Source organism: Rhinolophus sinicus, chromosome 13 (genome assembly GCF_057876585.1).
Source record: "Rhinolophus sinicus isolate RSI-liver-muscle chromosome 13, RSI-T2T, whole genome shotgun sequence".
Classification (NCBI taxonomy): Eukaryota; Metazoa; Chordata; class Mammalia; order Chiroptera; family Rhinolophidae; genus Rhinolophus; species Rhinolophus sinicus.
This window is the reverse complement of record NC_142513.1, coordinates 58,391,174-58,411,400: the sequence shown is the minus strand read 5'-3', so window position 1 is coordinate 58,411,400 and position 20,227 is coordinate 58,391,174. Positions and strand designations below refer to the sequence as shown.

General features: G+C 50.6%; 2 protein-coding genes across 3 annotated transcripts in view; one reads left to right on the top strand and one right to left on the bottom strand.

The window, feature by feature from the left end:
- DET1 (DET1 partner of COP1 E3 ubiquitin ligase) overlaps positions 1–15,785 on the top strand; it is an 84,013-nt gene extending 68,228 nt beyond the window's left edge. The window contains exon 5 of the mRNA XM_074317472.2: positions 15,667–15,785. Coding sequence (XP_074173573.2) covers positions 15,667–15,685 — 19 coding nt within the window. The 3' untranslated portion in view covers positions 15,686–15,785. The remainder of the gene's footprint in view (positions 1–15,666) is intronic.
- On the bottom strand, positions 9,915–20,223 carry MRPS11 (mitochondrial ribosomal protein S11). 2 transcript variants are annotated; one of them, XM_074317476.2, is made up of 7 exons: positions 20,090–20,223; positions 19,846–19,963; positions 19,590–19,718; positions 14,414–14,512; positions 12,280–12,409; positions 11,003–11,068; positions 9,915–10,312 (listed from the first exon to the last, which is right to left on the bottom strand). In XM_074317476.2, exons 2-7 carry the CDS (start codon positions 19,908–19,910, stop codon positions 10,205–10,207), a joined length of 597 nt encoding a protein of 198 aa, XP_074173577.2. In that variant the 5' UTR covers positions 19,911–19,963; positions 20,090–20,223; the 3' UTR covers positions 9,915–10,204. The 2 variants fall into 2 exon arrangements, with proteins under 2 accessions (XP_074173577.2, XP_088645468.1); XM_088789342.1 differs by lacking the exon at positions 20,090–20,223 and having other exon boundaries at positions 19,846–20,023.
- Between the last annotated feature and the right edge of the window lie 4 nt (positions 20,224–20,227).

Genomic DNA, 20,227 nt, shown 5'->3' with positions numbered 1-20,227 from the left:
TATGTTTTATACTGTGTGAGCCGCACAACAACAGGAAGCTGGCTCGGGTGGCAGTGCGGAGGACGGCCGGGAAAGATTGTGTCCTCTCCACACCTTCGATGGAAAATTCAGAGTGTGGCTGGGCTCGGCCACTTGGTGCTCCCGGTATCACAGAACAGAGGGCAGTCTAACGGCAGCACCGCCGCAGGGAGGCCCGACTGGAAAGCCACCTAATTCTGACCTCCCGAGTTTGAAGTTCAAGGCCTCCATTTACCCTTCCAGTGACGTCACTGGGCTCACCCCCACACTTCTACTTTCCGTACCCACTCAGTGCCGTTGCCATTTGTTTGATCTCCCAGCGTTGGCGCCTCTCTGGATTGGTGGGCTTCTGCATTTTATGAGTTTTCACAAGGAACAGTCCACCCACGCAGGGCGTCTGCAGCCAGCTGTGCCAGAGGGGTGGCGTGGGAGCTTGCTCTCTAGGGCAGTGGACCCCAAATGGTACTGACATTTCAGTGTCACAACCATTTTCTAAATACAGTGTACATCTGGAAACAGTGTGAAATGACTGAGATTCTACTGCTGGAGTCATGAGGATTAGACAAAATGATTCCCATTTTATGCAACAGGAAAGCAACTAAGAGAACAAGAATAAGGGGGTCACGGACATGGCCAAAAGTAGCGTGCAGGCCGTTAGTCTTTCCACTAGATCCTTAGGGTCCATTCAGAGGTTTCAGGACACTTTCTGAAGAGGGTTGTACGGCTGCTTCTTGGTCTCCTAAACAGACGGAGGAGGAGGCCCTGCCTGAGATAAAAGGGAGGTCTGCGCCCAGGCTGCCCTCTGAGGGGTCACAGGGAATGCAGGGGGGCTGAAAAGAGCTTGTATTGCCGAGCACTTGAGCCAGACACTGTAAAAGGCTTTATATATGTTAACTAATTGAATCCTCTCAGCCTTCGGAAGTGCCTAGATTCTTGTCTCCCTCTTCTACATGACAAAGGGACTCGGGCACAGAGACACCAAGTACTTGCCAAAGGTCACAAAGCTGGTGCCAGAATGCAAATCGGACTTCAGAGCCCGTGGCTCAGCCTGGTGAGAAGCCCTGAGGAGGGCTAGAGGAGTACAGATGGCATATCTGGGCCTTACAGCCATGTGTACAGGATGGAAAATCCCCATCTGAGCCACAGATCCACGCCGGGTAACGAGGGGAGATGGTCTGTGGGATAAGGGCTATCTTAGAGACACCCACGTCTCTGGTCAGGGAGGGTGCGTGGCAGATGGGCAGCCATGGGGCCCAGCCCTGACCAGCTGTTGTTTGCAGAGGAGGGCGAGTGCACGGTGACAGCTGGATTAGGTGTACCCAGCAACCTCAGGGCCCACTGCATGGAGACGCACGGTGGGCCCCCTTCTGGCTGGCCCTTCTAGCACCTCCAAGCCCATGGAGCTTAGTGTTTGCTAATCTCCATCCCCATGGCAGCAGCAGGAGGTGACAGGGCCATCACTAAGGCTGTGGAATCTACCTCTCATGGCCAGGGAGCTTTTCCAAACGGTCAGGGAACCTACCCCTTCTAGAAAGTAAGATGGCAGAGGAGGAGGATGGGCCCAGAGTCTGTACCTGGAGCGAACAGTTTCTCTCTCCTACTCGATTCCTTTTCTTCCACGTCTTCTACAGCCTCTTGGATTTGGGTCTCCCGATTTCGTTTGTTTTGTCTGCCCTTCTGTCTGTTTTCCTGCCTCATTTCACAAAGGATTTGAAGCAGCTCTCAAAAATACATTCAAAATAATAGGACAACAGAATATGTATTTAAATGACTTGAGACCAGAGGAAAATATGGGTAAGCGACCAGAGATATATGGAATGCTAGGATTCCTTAGTGACTTTTTCAGAACACTGATTCTGCAAGCATTCTAGTCTGTTTTATACTTTCTGGCTTAGAATGACATTTTGGGCATGGTTTTCATATTATACAAGCAGTTGGTGTACCTGTCAGCGGGGGAGAATCTCATACCTGGGCTGGAAGCATACAGAGCTGCAGAAACCCTGTGAGCCTGCTGCTGCCACTTCTAAAGCAGAGTATTCACATATACGAGAAGGAGAACCCCGGAGGTGGGAGGCTGGCAGAGCAGGGCAGGGTGAGGGGGCAGCACTGGGGTAAGCCCTTCTGCTCGCAGAAGGTCAGCCGCAGAGCGCACACACTTCTTGCTGACGGGGTCATGCTCTGGTTGTTTGGGGAGCTGACTGCACAGTCCTGGGGTGTGGCCCAGGCTCGATGACCGTGGAAGGGAGAGGAGGCGGCAGGGTTGGGCAGAGGGAAGGTGAGCGGTGGTGCCGGCCCAGCAGCTAAACCAGTCAGGGCTTCAGCCGCAGTTGAAAGTGCCTGTCAGAGCTGGCCCCCGTGTGGCTGAAGTGGCCAGGCCCTTACGTGGACCTCTGTCACTCTGGGCGTGCCATTGTAAGGGTGACGGGGGCAAGGCAGCTGTCTGCAGCTGTCCTTAATGGAGTGTCTGTCATAATGGAGGTGTGATGGCCAGTTCCGGCCAAGAGAGCCCCATGGACAGGAGGACAAGCTCTGCACTTGCCCCTCGTTCCCTCCACCCCATCCCCACCCTGGAAGAGTGAAGGTAGGTGGGGTCTGCAGGTGGGAGAGGGAGGAGCTTCGAAGGGGCTGTGACAGTGAAGTTTTGTTACAGATCTGATTGGACTTTTAGATTCCTGAGAGAGGGACTCATTCTTACAATTAAAAGTAACTGGAGAGCCATGGACTCTTCCTGAGAGGGAGGTTTGTGGAGGTAGAAAGGGCTTTCTGACAGTTGATTTGAGGCAGTGATGGGAGAAAAATCAAGTTGGATCCTGTTAGTACTCCACGTTCAGCGTGTTTCTTGAAGTTGTCCCTCGCTGAGGGGAAGCACAGAGCTGCGTATGTCCTGGGGCACGGGTGCTGGGGGGTGGGTGTGGACCCTGTGGCATTCTGGGAGGCTGGGAGCCCACGTGGTGACCCAGTTTCCTGCCTCTGTCTGAGCGACAGGAGTTCTGATTATAGGGGGTATGAGGGCTCCAGATGACTGCAAAGTACTTTCCAATCAGACAGAAAATGGTGAGAAATGCATTTTCGTTAATGCCCCAATTATGCCAATCCCAATCCCAATGAGGACAAAAAATGTCTCGCCTGCTCCAGGGACGTGCTGTCAGGATCCCTGATTGCTTCTCCTGGAAGTAGCTTTGTGCCCAGTTCGCACAGCCGAGGGGCTGGAGCGGGGTCCTTGTAGTGGCTGAGGTTCATCTGTCTCCTTCTCAGGGCACAGGATGCAAGGCCCAGGCAGGGAGCCCCGTCTGTTACTCAGGCAGAGCATGCAGGCCCAGGGGGCCCGAGAGGAGCTTGTGCTGCTGCCGCCCCACAGGTCCCTTCTGCCCTGTGGCGGCTCCTGTGCTTCCTGGCCCCCTTCACCCGGAAATGGCGATTTTGCCTCCTACACCGCTCGGGTGAACGGGCAGGGCTGCTGCTCTTCTCCATCTGACTCTCATCTCATCTCAGGGGAGTGTTCATTCTTCTAACAGCCTCTGGTGGCTCCAGGTGGTCCTTGGCTTGTGGCTGCATCACTCTAACCTCTGCCCAGGTGGTCACGTGGCCGTCTTCTCTTCTGTCAGTGTAGTCAAATCTCCTGCTGCCCACATTTTATCAGGATGCATGCGATCTCATTTAGGGCCCACCCAGATAATCCAGATAGTCTTCCCATTGTAAGATCTTTAACTTCATCACATCCGCAAAGACCCTGTTTACATACAAGGTGACATGTACAGGTTCCAGGGTTAGGATCTAATATCTTTGGGGGCCATTATTCAGCCTGTGTACAGCCTCCCAACTTTACATTATGCTCTCAAATGTTTGCAGTTTACTGCTCTGTGTTATTTCTGTACTCTGCCCTTTATTCATGCCATCCCCTCTGCTGGAGACTTCCCACATTGACATTCGTCCCTCGCATTTGCCTCTTATTTTGAGCTCAGATGTCACCTCTTCCAGGAAGTGTTCCTTGATTCCTCTTCTCATCACCACCATCTCTCTCTCTCTCTCTCTCTCTCTCTCTCTCTCTCTCTCTCTCTCTTTCTCTTTCTCTCTCTCTCTCTCTCACACACACACACACACACACACACACACACAAGCCCTTGTTCTGTGGTAGCACTGGTGATATTAAAATGGAGTTTTTCTGTATTTCCCCAACCTGCCTCTAAGATGCTTAATTAATAAACCAGTCCTTTATTTCTATTTTATTTTGATTGGTTCATTAATTAGTCTAAGCAACAACAATATACACAGGTTTTAGAGTGTTGTATTTGAGTATTATTGATTTTTGAGGAAGGGGGAGGAAAGAAAGACTCTTTAACAATGGATTCTCGAGTCATTTGGCTTTTTAACTTAATTTTTGGCTGCAAATTTTAACAATCTGACTTAATCTATAGTTGGTTGGATGTAAGGGAATAGGAGGATGGGTGGTTGGCTTCTACAGAATATTTTCTGATGAAAATCACAGGAAAAAACCTTTTAATAATAACAATAATTATAGTAACAGCAGCAAACAGGGTGTGGATCTGTGTTCACGCTGTGTTCCCAGCCAGGACCCCACAGACGAGCCCGAGGGGGCAGTGCGAGCGAGGGGTGCCTGGATGAGCACCAGCTGTATACAGCAGAGTGCTCGTACAGTCGTCTGAGGGAATGCCTGTGACAGCTCCGTGGAGGTGGGAACAGCTGAGGTTCAGGTCGCTGCAGAGCTGGGACACCGCGCAGGCCTGTGTGTCTCCATGCGCCACCCCCCGACCCCCCGCCGCCCAAGCATGCTGGAAGGAATGGGTGGACAGGGAAAGCCCTGGCGAGGGCACAGAGGACAAGAGCTAATTGCATTTCCTGGGCACCCAGTCAGGCCTTTGTCCCACTCCTGAGGGACTCCCCCACTGCGGTCACTAGTGGGTGAAGACCCGGGCTTTCCTCCCAGCCATGAATGAGCTATAGGCCCGTAGGGTGGCAGGACCCCATCCCATTCAACCGCCTCTTTGTTCTGAGGGGGAAGCCGAGCTCCAGTGGGGGGAAGGGGTGTGTGGCTGGGCAGCCTGCATGCGAGTCTGTGCTCAGCTGGCTCTAGATAGCAGGTGTCCTGCTGGCCAGGGCCGCCTGTGACACCACACTGCCCCTCAGTTGACATTTCCTTTTGGTTCAAGGGGATTACGCAAATCCCAGGTGGTTAAGCTGCCACAGGGCGCTATGGAAACGGATCAGCGCTGTCTGCCCCCTCCCTCCAGCCAAGCAGTGGGGACCAGAGTGAGGCCAGGTAACTTTTCTGGGGAGACTTGTTATGTGAAATCACAGAGTATGTGCACAATTTAATTTGACTTGGTTGGGCGAGGGGAGAAGCCAGATTAATTACCAGAACTAATTTCCGAGCCAAGTCAGATGTCTGCCCCCAAATACCGGACCACCAGCAGCGTGGTGGCAGGGGTGGGGGGTGGTACAGGGTCCGTGTGTGTCAAATGTCTATTAATATGTGATGTGCACACTTCAGTAAATAATTTACGTAATGCCTGACTCTGCAGCTTCCATGCACTTTAAAATAAACCTGTTCTTTATTGTATCTTAATTGGTTCATGACTGAATCTGAGCAATAACCATGTCCACCCTAAAGGTGAGGAAGGTATAAAGCTGTTTTCTTTCTGCCTGTTTCCCACTCTCCCTGGAGAGAATGCTACCATTTCAGAGTAAGTCTTTCCAGATAGTGAATGCATATACATTTATGTACACATATCCTGTCTTTTTCTACAAAAATTAGTGACTGTACCATGCACATTGTCACCCCCCACCCCCCATCTGTTACTTAGCAGACATCTAGGCTTGTGTGAGGGCTAACATTCCATTACATGGATGGACCGTAATTTCTTCAACTAGCCCCCGTTGATGGACATTTAGGTTCCAATCTTTTGCCATTACTGACAATACCTCAGTGAATATATATCTTTACATGCTCGATACACACGTGAAAGAATATCTGTGCTGCATTGTCCAGTATAGTAGCCACCAGCCACGTGTTACTATTTACATTTAAATTAATTTGAATGAAACGAAACTTAAAATCCAGTTCCTCCGCCATACGAGCCACAGCTCAAGTGCTGAAGAGTGACGGGGGCTAGTAGCACTCTAGTGGCAGTTCTGGGGCATTTCCCTCCTGCGGGAGGTTCTCTTGGACAGTGCTGCTCTGTACAGTAAGTCCCCGGAAGGGCCTGACGAAGCCAGAGGTCTGGACCTCTGCAGTGTTGACAGATACTGCCAGCTTTCCCTCTGGAGAGGCTCTCGCTACTTGTATTCCCCCCAGTCAGAGCTCAGAGAGGGAGGGCACTTTTATTTCAAGACAATTGTGTGGAATGAGGGGGAAGAGAAGAAAGGACATTCTGTTTCTGTGGCCGGTGCCCACGTTGTTCGAGTCGGACACTGCTGTTCCCCACTTGCGACAGGCACACCTGTGGCAGGGAGCCCCACACCCGCTGTGTCTCTGCGGCCTGGCCTCCTGCTTCTCCCCAGCTCTCAGCCTCTTCCCTCGCCTCTCCCTGACGTCCAGGGCTCCTCCATACCCCGACTCCTGGCCTGCCTGCCTCAGTGAGCGTGCCGTTTCCTCAAACGTTCCCTGTTGCCACGACACAGCCTTTCCCAGAAGACTCCATGGGCTGAGTCTCCATCTCCTCGCTTCCCACTCTCCACCCTCCCTCTTCTCTTTGGTGACCGCCACGTTGCCAAATCCAGGGGGCACTGCCCAGCCCTCATCTTGTGTGAGCTCCTAGCGTACCTTTCAGCCGCAGTCTGCGCTTTGTCCCTTCCTGCCTGGTTCCCGAGGGGCCACACCTGTGGTCTCTGAGCGCTCATCCCCTGCCTCCTCTGCAGTCTTACCCCCTCGAAGTATTTACTGCTCGGTGGTCTTCTCTCCCTCATCCTGTGCTTTTCGCTGGGCAGTCTCATCCCGACCATGGCTGTGATTAGCGTCATCTGGGGAGTGATGGTCATGTATTTCAATTCCCATTTCCCTGATGACTGGTAAGATTGAGCATCTTTTTGTGGTTTGCCAGTTTCCAGGGCTAAGGACCCCTTGGTCCATTGGGTTGTCTCACTGCTGTCCCCCCACAAAGCCCTCCTTCATTTCTTAAGCTGAGGGCATCAGTCTTTCACTCTAACACCAATAACATTCACGCCTCTTCTGTGGAACTGCTTTCTGACTAAGTCAGCCGCATGCCTGTCTAGCACCCTAAGCCTGAGCTCGAGGGGAGCAGCGACAGTGCCATATCTCCGTCCCCCCAGTGCCCAGCCTGTGTTTGTGCCGTAACCTTTTTGCTCAGTCTGGTCGAATGGACGGTTTTGCGGTGGCACTGACTGCTCCATCACTTGGGGCTGATAATACTCAGATTTGAAAAGTAGCGTGTGTACCCAAAATTGGAAAAAAATGAATAGAGGAAAAGAATGCAGGAGGCTGGGGGAAGGTACATATGCATTTTTTTTTTTTAATGGACCTGTCAGAGCCAGATTGCAGGCAGACAGAGGCGACTGGAAAGTGGTTTCTCTTGATGTGCCAAGTGATATTCTGCCAGCATCCAGGTACTTTAAACAGGCTTATTTTAGTGGTGACAGTACGTCTTGGTGTCAGGTGATGGCTCAGCCGAAAGAAGGGAAAACACTGCATTTATGCTGAAAGGGAAAAAATTGTATTTGTCTTTTTGCCTGCAGAGGAGAGGAGAGGGGAAGCTTCTCGAATGTAGCCCGTCCTGTGCCACCAGCCTTGAGCCGGGAGAAGCAAAAGTGCAGATGCAGTTAGAAATAATCCGCTGCTCTGCTGCCAGGAAACCAGGAAGGGTGTCACCCAAGCTGATGCCAACACTCCGCTCGCTCGTGCATATCCCCGGGACCCAGGGCTAGGCGCTACCCCTCCTCTGCCCGTACAAAGTGTAAGCACACGGCCCGCGCAGTTTTCACGACTGCGAGGTGTGCTGCTGTGAAGGTCTGTGGCAGGGGGACCCGGCAGCCTGGCATTTTAGGTAAACGGTAACTGCTTTAATTGGTCAGCCTTTGGTGAAGATGCCTGGGTCTCCCCGAGGAGGGCCCGTGTTTGCGAGGCTGAGCCCTAACGACTGAGAGGTGATCCAGTTTACGAGAGCACAAGTTTCATTGGCCACTCAGACCCTGGAGGCAGTCGTGTGCACCGAGCTCACGACAAAGCAGTGGGCGTCTGCCAGTCTGCCCCGTAGGCCTGGGCCATGGCCACTCACCCACCTGGCTCCCGGTGCTTGTGCCAGGCACCTGTTTCTGCGCCGAGGACCATTGATCCTTTAGGGTCCCCTGTCCTGTCTGTGCTTGTAGGTTCTCCTGGGATCCTGTGGAGAGTCTTGCTTTTCTAAGCCCCCTTGTGAGTAAGATAACACTTTCTAAAACTACCGAGTATGGAATCCTTCCCTTTCAGGAATGACGGACACCACCTGTGCTTACTGTGCTCCACTTGCCCCTTCAGACCCATTTTGTGGCCAGGGAGGCCGACCCGTCAAGGACCGTCAAGCCGACCACCTGGCTGCCCGCCCTTCTTGCTTCTTGGTGGGTTCAGGCACTGGGAACACCAGCAGGTGACCAGTGGGGCCAGTCAGGGCGTTTCTGACCTCCCCCTCTGCCACAGCCTAGCTTTGGCACAGGCCGCATTCCTGTCAGGTTCTGGGAGCTCTTCTTTCCCCAGAAGTGAGGCCTCGGGGGTGAAGGATTCCCGCTCTTGCTGGTCCTGGAGGGCTTCGCCAATCTGTTTATTCCCGGAACCCTGCCCACACCGCTGGAAAGAACCTTCATGAAGCTTCTCTTTGAAACCTTGGAACCATCTTTTATCATGCAGGCCCTGATAAACTGGGCAATTGCTCCCGGCCCTCTGTCTTCATAGGTCCTGCTAGGCTGGAGGAGGAGACAGTAGGGAGACACTTTTCCTTCTGCAGTTCACATGGTCTTTCCCCTTCTCTAACCGTGTCTAAGCCACTTTCCTATTTAGGAGGGCACTTGGGGGTTAACTGCATGGAGTTCAGGCAAACCACTCATTTAGTGGCTGGGCACAGAAGGGAACCCCACTGCCTCCCCTTGGGTGGTCAGCAGGCGCCCCGCAGACGTGTTCGGAAGGAAGTGCTTGTGTGCACGTGCACCCTCCTTTTCGGCTCCTGGTGATGCTCAGCCCTGGGCCCTCTCTGTCCTAGGACAGAGGGTCTGTCTCTCAAGCTTTTGGCTTCTGTGTGGTATCTGGGAACCCCAGAGCCCCGACTGGCGAGCTGTCAGTCAGTCCTGCCTGGGGCCTGGACTGAGCCCACTTGTGTCCGCACCATCCGGGTTCCACACCAACTGTTTTCTGCACTTTTCAGTCTGGGCTCTCTTCTCACCCATCCCCCCACCCACTGATTTTCTAGAGTCCGTTTTATACCGCCCTACCCTTCCCCCTTTAGGGTCATTCGGTCTTGGGTGCGGGGACTGCGGAAGCCCCAGGTGTGTAAAAGATGATGATACCACTTACCTGTGGGGTTCTGTCCACTCTCAGAAGAGGCAGACTGAGGACAGTCTCCTCACATTTTAGGGCAAACTGTACACAGGCTCCCAAGGGTGAACTTGTTCTGTCATGAGCACGCTCGAGAGCGAGGAGGCAAAAAGCACTCAATTTGGGGCCAAATTACAAGCTGGTAATAAGAAAAGTTGCTGTGAGGAGCTCTGGAAACCTTGGTGAAGGGGCCAAAAAAGAAAAACCTGAAAACACAGGAAGGTGTCTGGTGAACAGCAGCTCACACTTACATTTTAACCCTTCAATCTAGGGTTTCATCTCAATTCACAATGTCTTTTTCAGGAGAAAGTGGGGATTACTGTTTGCAAATCTGGAAGCAAGAAACTCACAAACTACTACAGATGGTAGAGACACTCTTTTATTTTCTTAGAGTAGGGCAGCATTTACTGGTTGGAGCCTGTGCCACAGCTGCCCCTGTGGCTCCCCTTGTGTCCGAGAGAAGCATGGCCTCACTTGTGGGCGTGCCCATCTCCAGGGAAAAGTACAAAAAAGGCGACCACGGGAGGTGGCAAGGCTCTCCCTTACTGTCTGAAGGACGTCCAACAAGCCCGCCTCTGAGACAGCTCCCACAGTGCTTTCTACGAGGTCCAGCTGGAGGTGGAGCTGAGGCAGGCGCAGGCCTCCTTCCCATCACAGCCTCCGAGCCTTCCTGGGGCGGCAGCCGTTGTGTGGGATGGGGGTGTTGTCTGTGATGGAGATCACTTCCAGGCCCCCCATCGTCAGTCCCTTGATGGCAGACTGGAAGGAGCAGAAGGAACAGGAGAATGCCACAGTCCTGGAAATGGTGACCCAGCATGCCCGGGGAGGGGGAGGGGGAGGGGGAGGGGGGAGGGAGCGTGGACGCTCACTCGCTTTGATACCTATGATCCCAACCCGATTCTACCCTCACAGAGGTCTCCTAACCGATGTCTTCAGTTCTGTCCACTTCTCTAGTGACACCTGCCCCGTCCCTCCTCGTGCCTTTCAATCTAAGAACAAAGACCACCTGTAAACCCGGGCATAACTTGAACACTGCACTTCTGGAGCTTTACTTAAGCCGTTTTGTTTGCCTGGAATGTCCCCCGCTGTCACCCCACACCTGGCTGATACCTCATTATTCTTAAAAAGTCAGTAGAGATACCACGTCTTTGGGGAAGCTTTCCTGATTATCCCCAGTGGGCTCCCTGGATCCTGGGCACAAGCTTTCACTGCACCCCCTGGTCTGTAGTGAGGAATCTATTGTGATAGCCCCACGGACCACCTTTCTATTCCCAGTGCCTGGCACACAGCACGCACTCAGTGAATGTCTGCTGAATTAAACTAAGTGATGTGGGCTTGCTGTGAGAAGCTGAGTAGGTCATGAGAACAACAGCAAGAAACAAGTCCTCCTGTCACCCCACTACCAGGTCCTTGTTCCGTTCCTCTCACTAACTAATCACCCTCACTCACCAAGCGCCCTGGCCCCAGGCCTTTCACCACCACTCGGATGTGCGTCACGCCCTTCCCTGCAGCTTTCTGGAGAGAAGCAGCAAGTGGTTAGTGCCCCAGCGAGAACTGGTACATCCAGGTCTCGCTACTGCTACCTGGAGCAACAGGGTTTTGAGCTCCAGGGACAAGCACCCACATACAAAACCAGACAGAAAACGGGGAAGGTACACAAGGCCACAGTGCAGGACAGACACCAGCAGAAAGCACAGAACTTGTCAAGTCATAAAAGTCAATTGTGATCCCTTTTCGCCCAGGGCAGCACTGCCACCTAATGGAAATTTCTAAGTATTGCTCCAGTTTTTCTCAGGTGTGTAAATGCAGAATTTCCAACCATGAGGAGGTGAGGCTGAGCTTAAATATCCACTTAGAAAATGTTATCACTTTAAATCTTTAGTAGTGGTTAAGTTTTTCTTTCTTGATTATGAAGCCATTTCATGATAGAAAGTCTGGAAAACACACAGAAGTCACTCAACCCATCCTGCAGAAGCTATAGTTAATACTGACATGTTTCTTTTAAGTGTGTGTAATCTGTCCATTGGCGGACATTTAGCACATTTTGGTGGTCATTAATACATAGCAATCAGTATCTCTGGGCATCAAGCTTTATTTGAAGGTCAGGGTTTTCCTTCAGGAAGGCCTGTACTACAGTAGACAGTGCACAAGCTTTGGTCCCAGACCAGTGTGGGTTTAGTGCAGAGAACTGAACTGGTCGCATGGCTCCGAGCAAGTCACACACTCTGTATCTCAATTCACTCTTAAAAATGGGGGTAGTGCCGAGCATCTTCTGAGGATTCAAGATAATGGGTGTGAAGTGTCTGGCGTATAGTAGATGCTCAATAAATATACCAATAGCATCACAGTGCCAATTTGCTTCTAGAAAGGTCTGTAGCAGTTCACACTCAAACTGGTATTGCATGAGGGTTTTCACCACACCACATCTTCCCAATATCCTATTATCACTACTCCCTCCCCGCCCCCCACTGGTCTTTAAATTGAGGAGGCTTTGGTAAGCCTTCCGCACCTGGCTCTTAAGTCCTCAAGAATGAACCAACAAGCATCTCACTTCTGCTGAAGCTAAGACCTCTTCAAACCCTTTCCAATGTTCGGATATCAAACAAGAGTTGGCAAATTCCCCACTGCTTCTGAATGGCTGGTTCATAGACAGTTCTCATCACAGTGATCAGCCATGCAGAAAGGGGGACAGACCACAGAGGGAGCCGGAAAGAACACACACTTACCGCCGCAGCAGCTATGCCTGCTGTTTGTGCTGCAATGCCCGTGCCCTTCTTGGCATTCCGAAACCCCTCTGTGCCACAGGAAGTGCGGGCAAGGGGCTGGTTTGTGGCGGAGACTACCTGGATCTGTGTGCTGGGAAAGCAGGAGATGCATAAAAGAGATCGTGACTGTTCAGGGACATAAGAGAGCGCTAACCTCTGCCCACCCTAACATGCCCAAGTGAGAAAGACAGCTGCTTTCACTTGGAGCTTATCAGTTGAATGTTTTTTTGACTTCCTGTGGAGGCACCAGGAAAGGTCCAAATCATCACTTAAACCTCACTGAAAATGGGCAAGTCATACATCCTAAAGAGAGCTCTGTTATGGACTGAATATTTGTGGCCCCCCAAATTCATGTTGAAATCCTAACCCTGAATATGACGGTATTAGCAGGTGGGGCCTTTAGGAGGTGATTACGTCATGAGGGTGGAGCCCTCACGAGTGGGATGAGTGTCCTTACAAAAGGGACCCCAGACAGCTCCCTCTTCCCTTCCGCCAGGTAAGGACACAGTGAGAAGCCGGCCCTCTGCAGCTTGAAAGAGGGTCCTCCCCAGCACCCACCACGCTGGCACCCAGATCTTGGACTTCCAGCTTCAGAACTGGGAGAAATAAATGTCTAGGTTAAGCGCCCAGTCTGTGGTGCTCTGTTACGGCAGCCCAAGCTGACTAAGACGAGCTCCACACTCTGAGGGTGGCCCAGTGTCACCCAGAAGGACGGCACGTTTTTTCCTAGTGCCTTCCCTGTAGTTCGCGTTTAAATTAGATGTGCTGTCCTTGTCTGGCTTTTTGTCCTAAAAAATCACATGTTTCGTATCAAGTAATTTTAAACAAGACTTTTCATTAGGGAAAGTTTTCAACATACACAAAAGTGAACAGAATAGTATATGAACTCCCATCGACCCATCACCCAGCTTCAACAATTATTACCGTGTTTCCCCGAAAATAAGACCTAGCCGGACCTTCAGCTCTAATGCATCTTTTGGAGCAAAAATTAATATAAGACCCGGTATTACATTATATTGTATTATACCTGGTATTATATTATATCTGGTCTTATATTAAAATAAGACCGGGTCTTATATTAACTTTTGCTCCAAAAGATACATTAGAGCTGATGATGGTCGGGCTAGGTCTTATTTTCGGGGAAACACAGTAAATCATATGACTTTAGCTTCATCTATAAACCCTGTTTCCACTCCCCCTTTTTTCCCATTAATGAATTATTTTGAAGTAAATCCCAGACCCATCATTTCATCTGTACATGGTTCAGTATATATCACTAAAGGATAGGGACTCGTAAAAAACTCCACAATATCATTATACCTAAAAACAGTTAGCAATATTACCATATTGGATAATTTTAATGCTTATGACACTCCATTTCATGATCAAAAATCTTTTTTACATAAGTGGAGCATTTTTCCTAATCATCTCTAACTTTAAAAAAATTAAGGATAACTTTAGAAATCCCTAGACATGCTTTCATCACTGCCCTGCCTTTTGGTCTGAAGAACTCCCTGAGAACTCATAGTAAAGAGGGACGTGGAGGAGTGGTTATGGGGAGACCCGCTGGAATCTGCCTGGGCTGGGGCCATCTGCTTGTTGGCCCGTCTATGGCTGCCATTTCCCCACCAGGGCGTTGTGCTTTCCTACACTGAACAGCAGCATAAGAGAACTGCTTGTCCACGAGACGGCCCAAACAGAGAGCTACAGAGCAGGCCCAGGACACTTCGAATGCTGAAGGAGTCCGATGGCATCTCACCTGAGCCCCACACTCTATCCGTGACTACCAAGTCTCTTGTGTCGTTCTGTTGCCAACACACAGGTGGGAACGCCCTTGACACCCGTTTGTAGGAAAGCAAATCTTATCGATATGAAACGCTGTTCTTTGTCATGAAACCTGAATGAACATCACAAGACAGAAGCCGGTTTTCCAGCACAAGGAGGGAGCCTGGGCAACGTCTGCAGCGGCACCTTCATGCAGGATGCGGTTTCCTGACTTCCACCCCAAGCAGGGTGCCCAGGGTCACCTTGCCGTCCCCCACGAAGGTGAAAAAAGCCCCCCTACCACTGCCCAGCTGCTTCCCTTCCCGCTTACTTGTTGTAGGATGCTTTAATGTGTGCGATTGGGATCTCCTCAAATTTCTTTCCTGCCCACCTCAGCGAGTTCTCCTGTCCTGGAATCGGAGGGTAAATGCTGAAATGAGAAGAAACATTTTATGTAAAATTGTCCTGATGTTTTTCAAATCAAAGAAATCCATCACATAGTTAAAAATCCAGTAGCACAGACAAACTTGAGTAGTCGACTCTAGACACATCGAGAGACTTCTTGCTAGAAGAAAAGAGAATTTAATCTTCATTCCCCATCTTTTCTCGTCCCTTCTCAAATAATCAGATCACTAGAATTTTCAATCCTCTAGAAGCTCCACTTGCTGCAATTTAAAAAATACAGTTAAACTTCTATTTCTTGTTTCATCATCCACAGATGATATCTTGACTCTCCATAAAAAAAGACAACAAAATTTTAATAATACTTACAATATCATTACTGTAGAAAAAGCCAATATCCCCTAGAAGAGAGAGAAATCGGCAGACTTTTTCTTTAATGGGCCACAGGGAAAACATTTTAGGCTTTGCTGGCCATGAAATTTCTGTTGCAGCTCTGGCCCTCTCGTGCAAAAATGGCCACAGACAACAGTAAATCAGTGGGTGTGGCTGTGTCCCAATAAAACTTTATTGCAACTGGCCAGATCTGGCCCATGGCATGTAGTTTGCCAAGCCCTACCCTAGACCAGTGGTTCTCTGTACTGGCCCAACAGCCGAGCCACCTGTTACTATGGTGCGTAAGCTCTAGCCCAGACTTCCGGACAGGGCCTGGGAAGCTTATTTCTGAAATATTTCTGTGATGAGTTCAGGATCTTTTGCCATCGCAGTCCAGTCTGTTCTCTGGCTATCCTAAGTTAGTACTCTTCATTTTCAGGTGGAGAAACTGAGGTACAAATCGGGGGACGGGGGTAGCTGGCATGTCAGGCGTTGGGCCTGGGAGACCTGACTCAGCTCAGAGCTCTGCTCCTCATGCTCTTTTATTCACACACACACACACACACACACACACACAGCTGTCAGGAAGCATGTGAGATGTGCGTGAGCCTGCTGGTGCACCCCACCTCCATGCGCAAGTCAGATCAATGTCTGCACCCCCGGCACGGGAAATACGACGGGCTCTGGTTTAGAAATACACTATGATCTGAGCGCCGTCCTTCCCGCAGCCCTACCTGCTTTCTTAGAGAGAAACAACAAAACAACGGCACAGCGCTACTCAAGAGTTACAAGTGTCTTCTTTCCTGCTAGGCCTGATCTTAAGAGGTGATGTAGCACCTCTGCAGGCTGCTGGTTTATCAGCCCACATGCCGAGATGGAACGTGGACGGGGCTCTGAGATGATCACGTTTAAAACATCATCACTTCTCAATTGGTAATTTCCTCTGCTGACTTTTGGGGGTCAAAAAAAAATAAGCCTACTAAACTCTGAATGTACCAGTGTAATGCCGTATATATAAAGCATGGTTTTTGAAGTAGGGACTCGGAACTTGAGCCATTTAATTGAAGGCACGGACAAGGTCAGGCCTTTAAATCTCCCAAGTCCAGTGTACAAATGAACAAGTGCTTTACCCCAAGCAAGCCCAGGAAAAAGGAAGACAGAATTTTCTGGCACCGGTCTGCTGCCTCTTCGTACCTGTCCTCAGACAAGGGAAATGTACAGAGGGGCCAGCACACGTGGCATCTGCTTGCACGGCTGTAGACTGACTTCTGCTATGTGTACTTCAGGCATGAGAATTTGCTGATCTCTGCACAAAACCATCCCACACGTACCCTGACACAAAGGTGGCAGAAGTTGGATCTTTCCTGGGTAAGCTGCAGTTTTACTCCCAAAGGGAGAAGGTCCTGCCTCCCGGTCTTCAACCCATTTTCTAATTGTGGCTATAGACAATTTTTAGAAATGAAAATAAATGTAGAAAAATGCAAAGGTTATAGTTCCTGGCCCACCACTCCTGTCATAATTATATACATTATGTCAGTTAAGAGCTTTCCAACCCTTGGCTTCTGTTCTTGACCTCTTTGCTCCAGTGTCCCTGTGTCCTCGCCTACTCTGGCTACTTCCTCTCGTGGTCAGAGCTAGCCCTTGTCATCACCACACCTGCAACCCCAATGTAACCTCGGTTCCGGGAACCTCTGGCCACCACCTCCTGGCACACCCACTGGCTCCCCCACTACCTTCTCTCCAGGAACCCCTCAATCCCACTGATCGTACCAGCTTTTCCCTTTCCCTCACACCCTTGATGCTCTTCTCTCCTGACCTCAAGTCAATTCCATGGCCAGTCATTATACTGACTCCCTCGCACACACCCTCCATTCTCTGCCCCCTCTTACTTCACGGTGCTCTCCCTAACCCTGTCACGTCCATCTCTCCAGCCACTCTGAGCCTGTACATGCCCCCCACACAGTTGGCTAGAGAAACACTCAGCAGTGACAGCTGGCCCTGTATGTCAGTTTCTCAGCTTTGACACTGTGGACATTTTGGGCAAGATAATTCAGTGTTGTGGGGGGCTGTCCTGCGCACTGGCCTCTACTCCCCAGATACTGTACTCCAAGTTATGACAACCAAAATGTCTGCAGACATTGCTGGAAGTCTCCTTGGAGGCAAACCTGCCCCAGGTTGAAGCACTGCTTTATTTTAATGACTGTGAACATTACGTGGGCTCTGGGCACTGCCTGCCGTCATACAGCACACCCCCAATTCAATCATCCCCCCATTCTCCCGATGCCTCTTTTGTACCCCCTCTTGTCTCCTCAAACCTCCAGTTCCTGCCTGCTCCCTGCCAGCTGATGACCTTCACAGAGAAATCGAAGCAATCAGAATTTCTTCCAGCTCCCACCATCAGACATCTGAGCCCGCAATCTTCACATTCTCTCCCGTTACGATGCTCCCCTGGTGTGTTAGCCTCTCAAGGACGTCACTCCAGCAATGTTCCCGCTCTGGCATCAGCCCCTTCAGCAAAACATGCTCATTTCCCCAACCGGAAACCAAACAAAACCCTCTTGACCGCAAAGCCTCCTTGAGCAACTGCCCTTTTCTCTATTGCCCCTTAAAGAACTGACTGTACTTGCTGTTTCTTCCTGTCTTCCATTCTTTCTGAACCCACTTCAATCAGACTTTAGCCCCTGTCGTCTCCACCAAATTGCTGTTCCTTATCCATTCCATGAAAAATGCTCTAATCAATGTCACCAACCAGCTCACAACGTTAAATGCAATGAGCACTTTTGTCATCAGCTTATTGACCTGTCATAGCAATTGACATAGCTCATCTCTCTGCCCTCCGACCACATTCAAAACAACAACAGACCCTCTCCAGGTTTTCTTACTACCTCTCTGGATGTCCCAAATCTCTAAATGTCAGAGGCCTCCAGGGTTTGGGCCTTGGACTCTTCTCTTTATCTGCACTTCCTGTCTTGATGATCTTATAGTCTCATGGCTTTAAACATCATCTGGGAGTCTTCCAAATGTGTATCTCTATCCCAGATCTGTCCCCTGAACTCCACTTCTAATAACATTGTATCTCCACCTGGATGTCAATTAAGCATCTCAGCCTTAACCATCCAAATCCAATCTCCTGCATTTTCCCTTTAGTCACAACTCCGTCCTTCCGATTGTTCAGGCCCCAAATTTTAGTGTTCCTTCACCCCTCTCCTTTGCATCCACATTAACGAATCCTGTTGGTTCTGCTTTCTGAATGAATCAGTCTGACCAGTGATAGTACCTCTACAGCTGTCACTCTGGTCCAAGCCACCGGATCCTTGCCTAGATGGTTTCAATAGCCTTCTAACTGCCTAGAAGACTTCTAGCTTCCACCCTTGCTTCTCCACAGTTCATGATCAACACAACAGCCAAGGGGACTCTTTAAAATGTGGGCATGATCGTGTCAATCCTCTATTCAGAATTCTCCAGCGGCTTATCTCAGAGTAAAAGCTGAAGTCCCGAGGATGCTCTACAGGCCATACAGGATGTACCCCTGCATGCCTGCTGCACCCCTTGTCCCATCTCCTGTTTTTACTCCTCACTCCACATTGGCCACCTTACTATTGCTCACGAACTCCAGACACTCTCCTACCATCTGTCTTATTCGTGTGTTTTACTTGTTTTATAATTGCTGCTCCCCGTCCACTAGAATTTAAGCTCTGTGGGGGCAGGGCTTTTTGTGTGTTTGGTCACCAGTGTGTCCCCAATACCTTGAACAGAGACTGGCAATGTTGAATGACCACAATAGAATCTTGACCTAAACTCCTTAGAAGCTCCCCCCTGCCTACAGTGAAGACAGTGCAGAAGCCCCACTGTTCCAGACAAGACCCTCGGCGTTGATTCCTCCTTGTCTTGCTAGCCTCACCTGCCATTACACACACACCTGAATATACCATGTTCTTTCACACCACATGCCTTTACCCAGCCTCTCACTTCGCCTAAAACAATCCTTCATCTTGTCCATTCAGTTCAGTTCAGTTCTTACCTCCACATTTTCTTCTCTACAGTTTTACCTGGTTTCCTCAGGAGTTAGACACTCACTCTGTCACACTTCTAAGCATCCAGTTCTTTCCTCCAGTGTACTATTGATCAGGTTGTGGTGAAAATGTTTGCATGTTTCTCTTCCCTGGCAGACTGTGAACTACTTGTGGGGAAGAACGATCTTTTGTGTTTATATTCCTAGCATCTAGCACGATACCTGGCACATAGTAGGTTCTCAGGAAATGTTTGTAAGAACACACAGCATATAGAGGTGGTGGCACTGGTGGGAAGCAAGATGCCAGTCCCCAGGGCTAAGCACAAAAGCCTCCTAGACATTAGACCAGCTCCAAAAAGGGCACAATAATCTATACCATAGTACAGCTCCCCTCTCCCCTCTGGTTTTGTGTCCTAGGCCCAGGGAAGGTTGTTATTCTGATGTGCCCGTCCTCTCAGAGGGAAAGCTGGCATTCACTACACCCCCGCCCTTCACTCATTCTTCAGATGTTCACTGAACGTCCTCTATGCCAATGCTCATCTCGTTTGATTCTCACAACTTCTCTCGGCAATTTATCCACTTTTTCACAAGAAAACTGAGGCTCACAGATTAATTTTCATAATGTCCACAGATGGCAAGGGAAAGAGTTGGGAATTCATTGGTTCTCTGACCCAGGAGGGTGCTGCCAGTGTCGCGAGGGTGGGACCTCAATGGCCCTCACCTGAAGCTGCTGCGGCCCGGAGCCGGAGCCGGAGCTGCGGGCTTCTCCTCAACTTCCTGCCTGGCGGCGGCGTCTTGCAGCTGGTGGACACCCGTGTGGATGGAGGGAGCCGGCGCCCGGGCCACGACCCTGCGGGGAAGGACAGCTCAGAGAGGCCCCCAGGCCTAACGGCCACTGGAGTCCAGGCGGCTCGTGGGACACGGGCAGGAGCGCGCTCCGGCGGTGGCCGGGGCTCGGCGCGGGTACTCATTCCTACCTGCTCGTCGGCGGCCAAGCCCATGACCGCCAGAGGCGAGACCCCGCGTTTCTTACAGCCTGCATGACTTGAATTGACCCCACTCAGCTCCGGTCCGCGGCGCCAGCACCGTGAGCGCCTGTGGGGGGAGAGCACAGAGGAAAAGTCATCTGATTCCTCGTCATAAGACCTGTTAAAGATTTTTGCCCCATTTTTCATGGTCTATAATAACTATCTCTGCGCTTTTCAACTGGGAATTTCCTACCTCCCCCTACTCTTTTAACATGAGATCTTCGCCGCCCCCCTTCACATTGCAATGGTTCGTTCTAGTCGTTCCGGGGACAGAGCTGTTCCCTACGTGCCGCTCCCGCGCTGCCTTGTGGGAACACAGGATTGGTCCAGG

What these genes read in the sequence shown, in the direction of transcription:
- MRPS11 (XM_074317476.2), bottom strand. Translation starts at nt 19,910, where the DNA reads ATGCAGGCTGTAAGAAACGCGGGGTCTCGCCTCTGGCGGTCATGGGCT. An exon ending in GCTTGGCCGCCGACGAGCAG is followed by an intron (nt 19,719 to 19,845) that starts GTAGGAATGAGT and finishes CCTTCCCCGCAG; the next exon opens with GGTCGTGGCCCGGGCGCCGG. An exon ending in GCCTGGGGCCAGGGCGCTTG is followed by an intron (nt 10,313 to 11,002) that starts GTGAGTGAGGGT and finishes TGCTCCTTCCAG; the next exon opens with TCTGCCATCAAGGGACTGAC.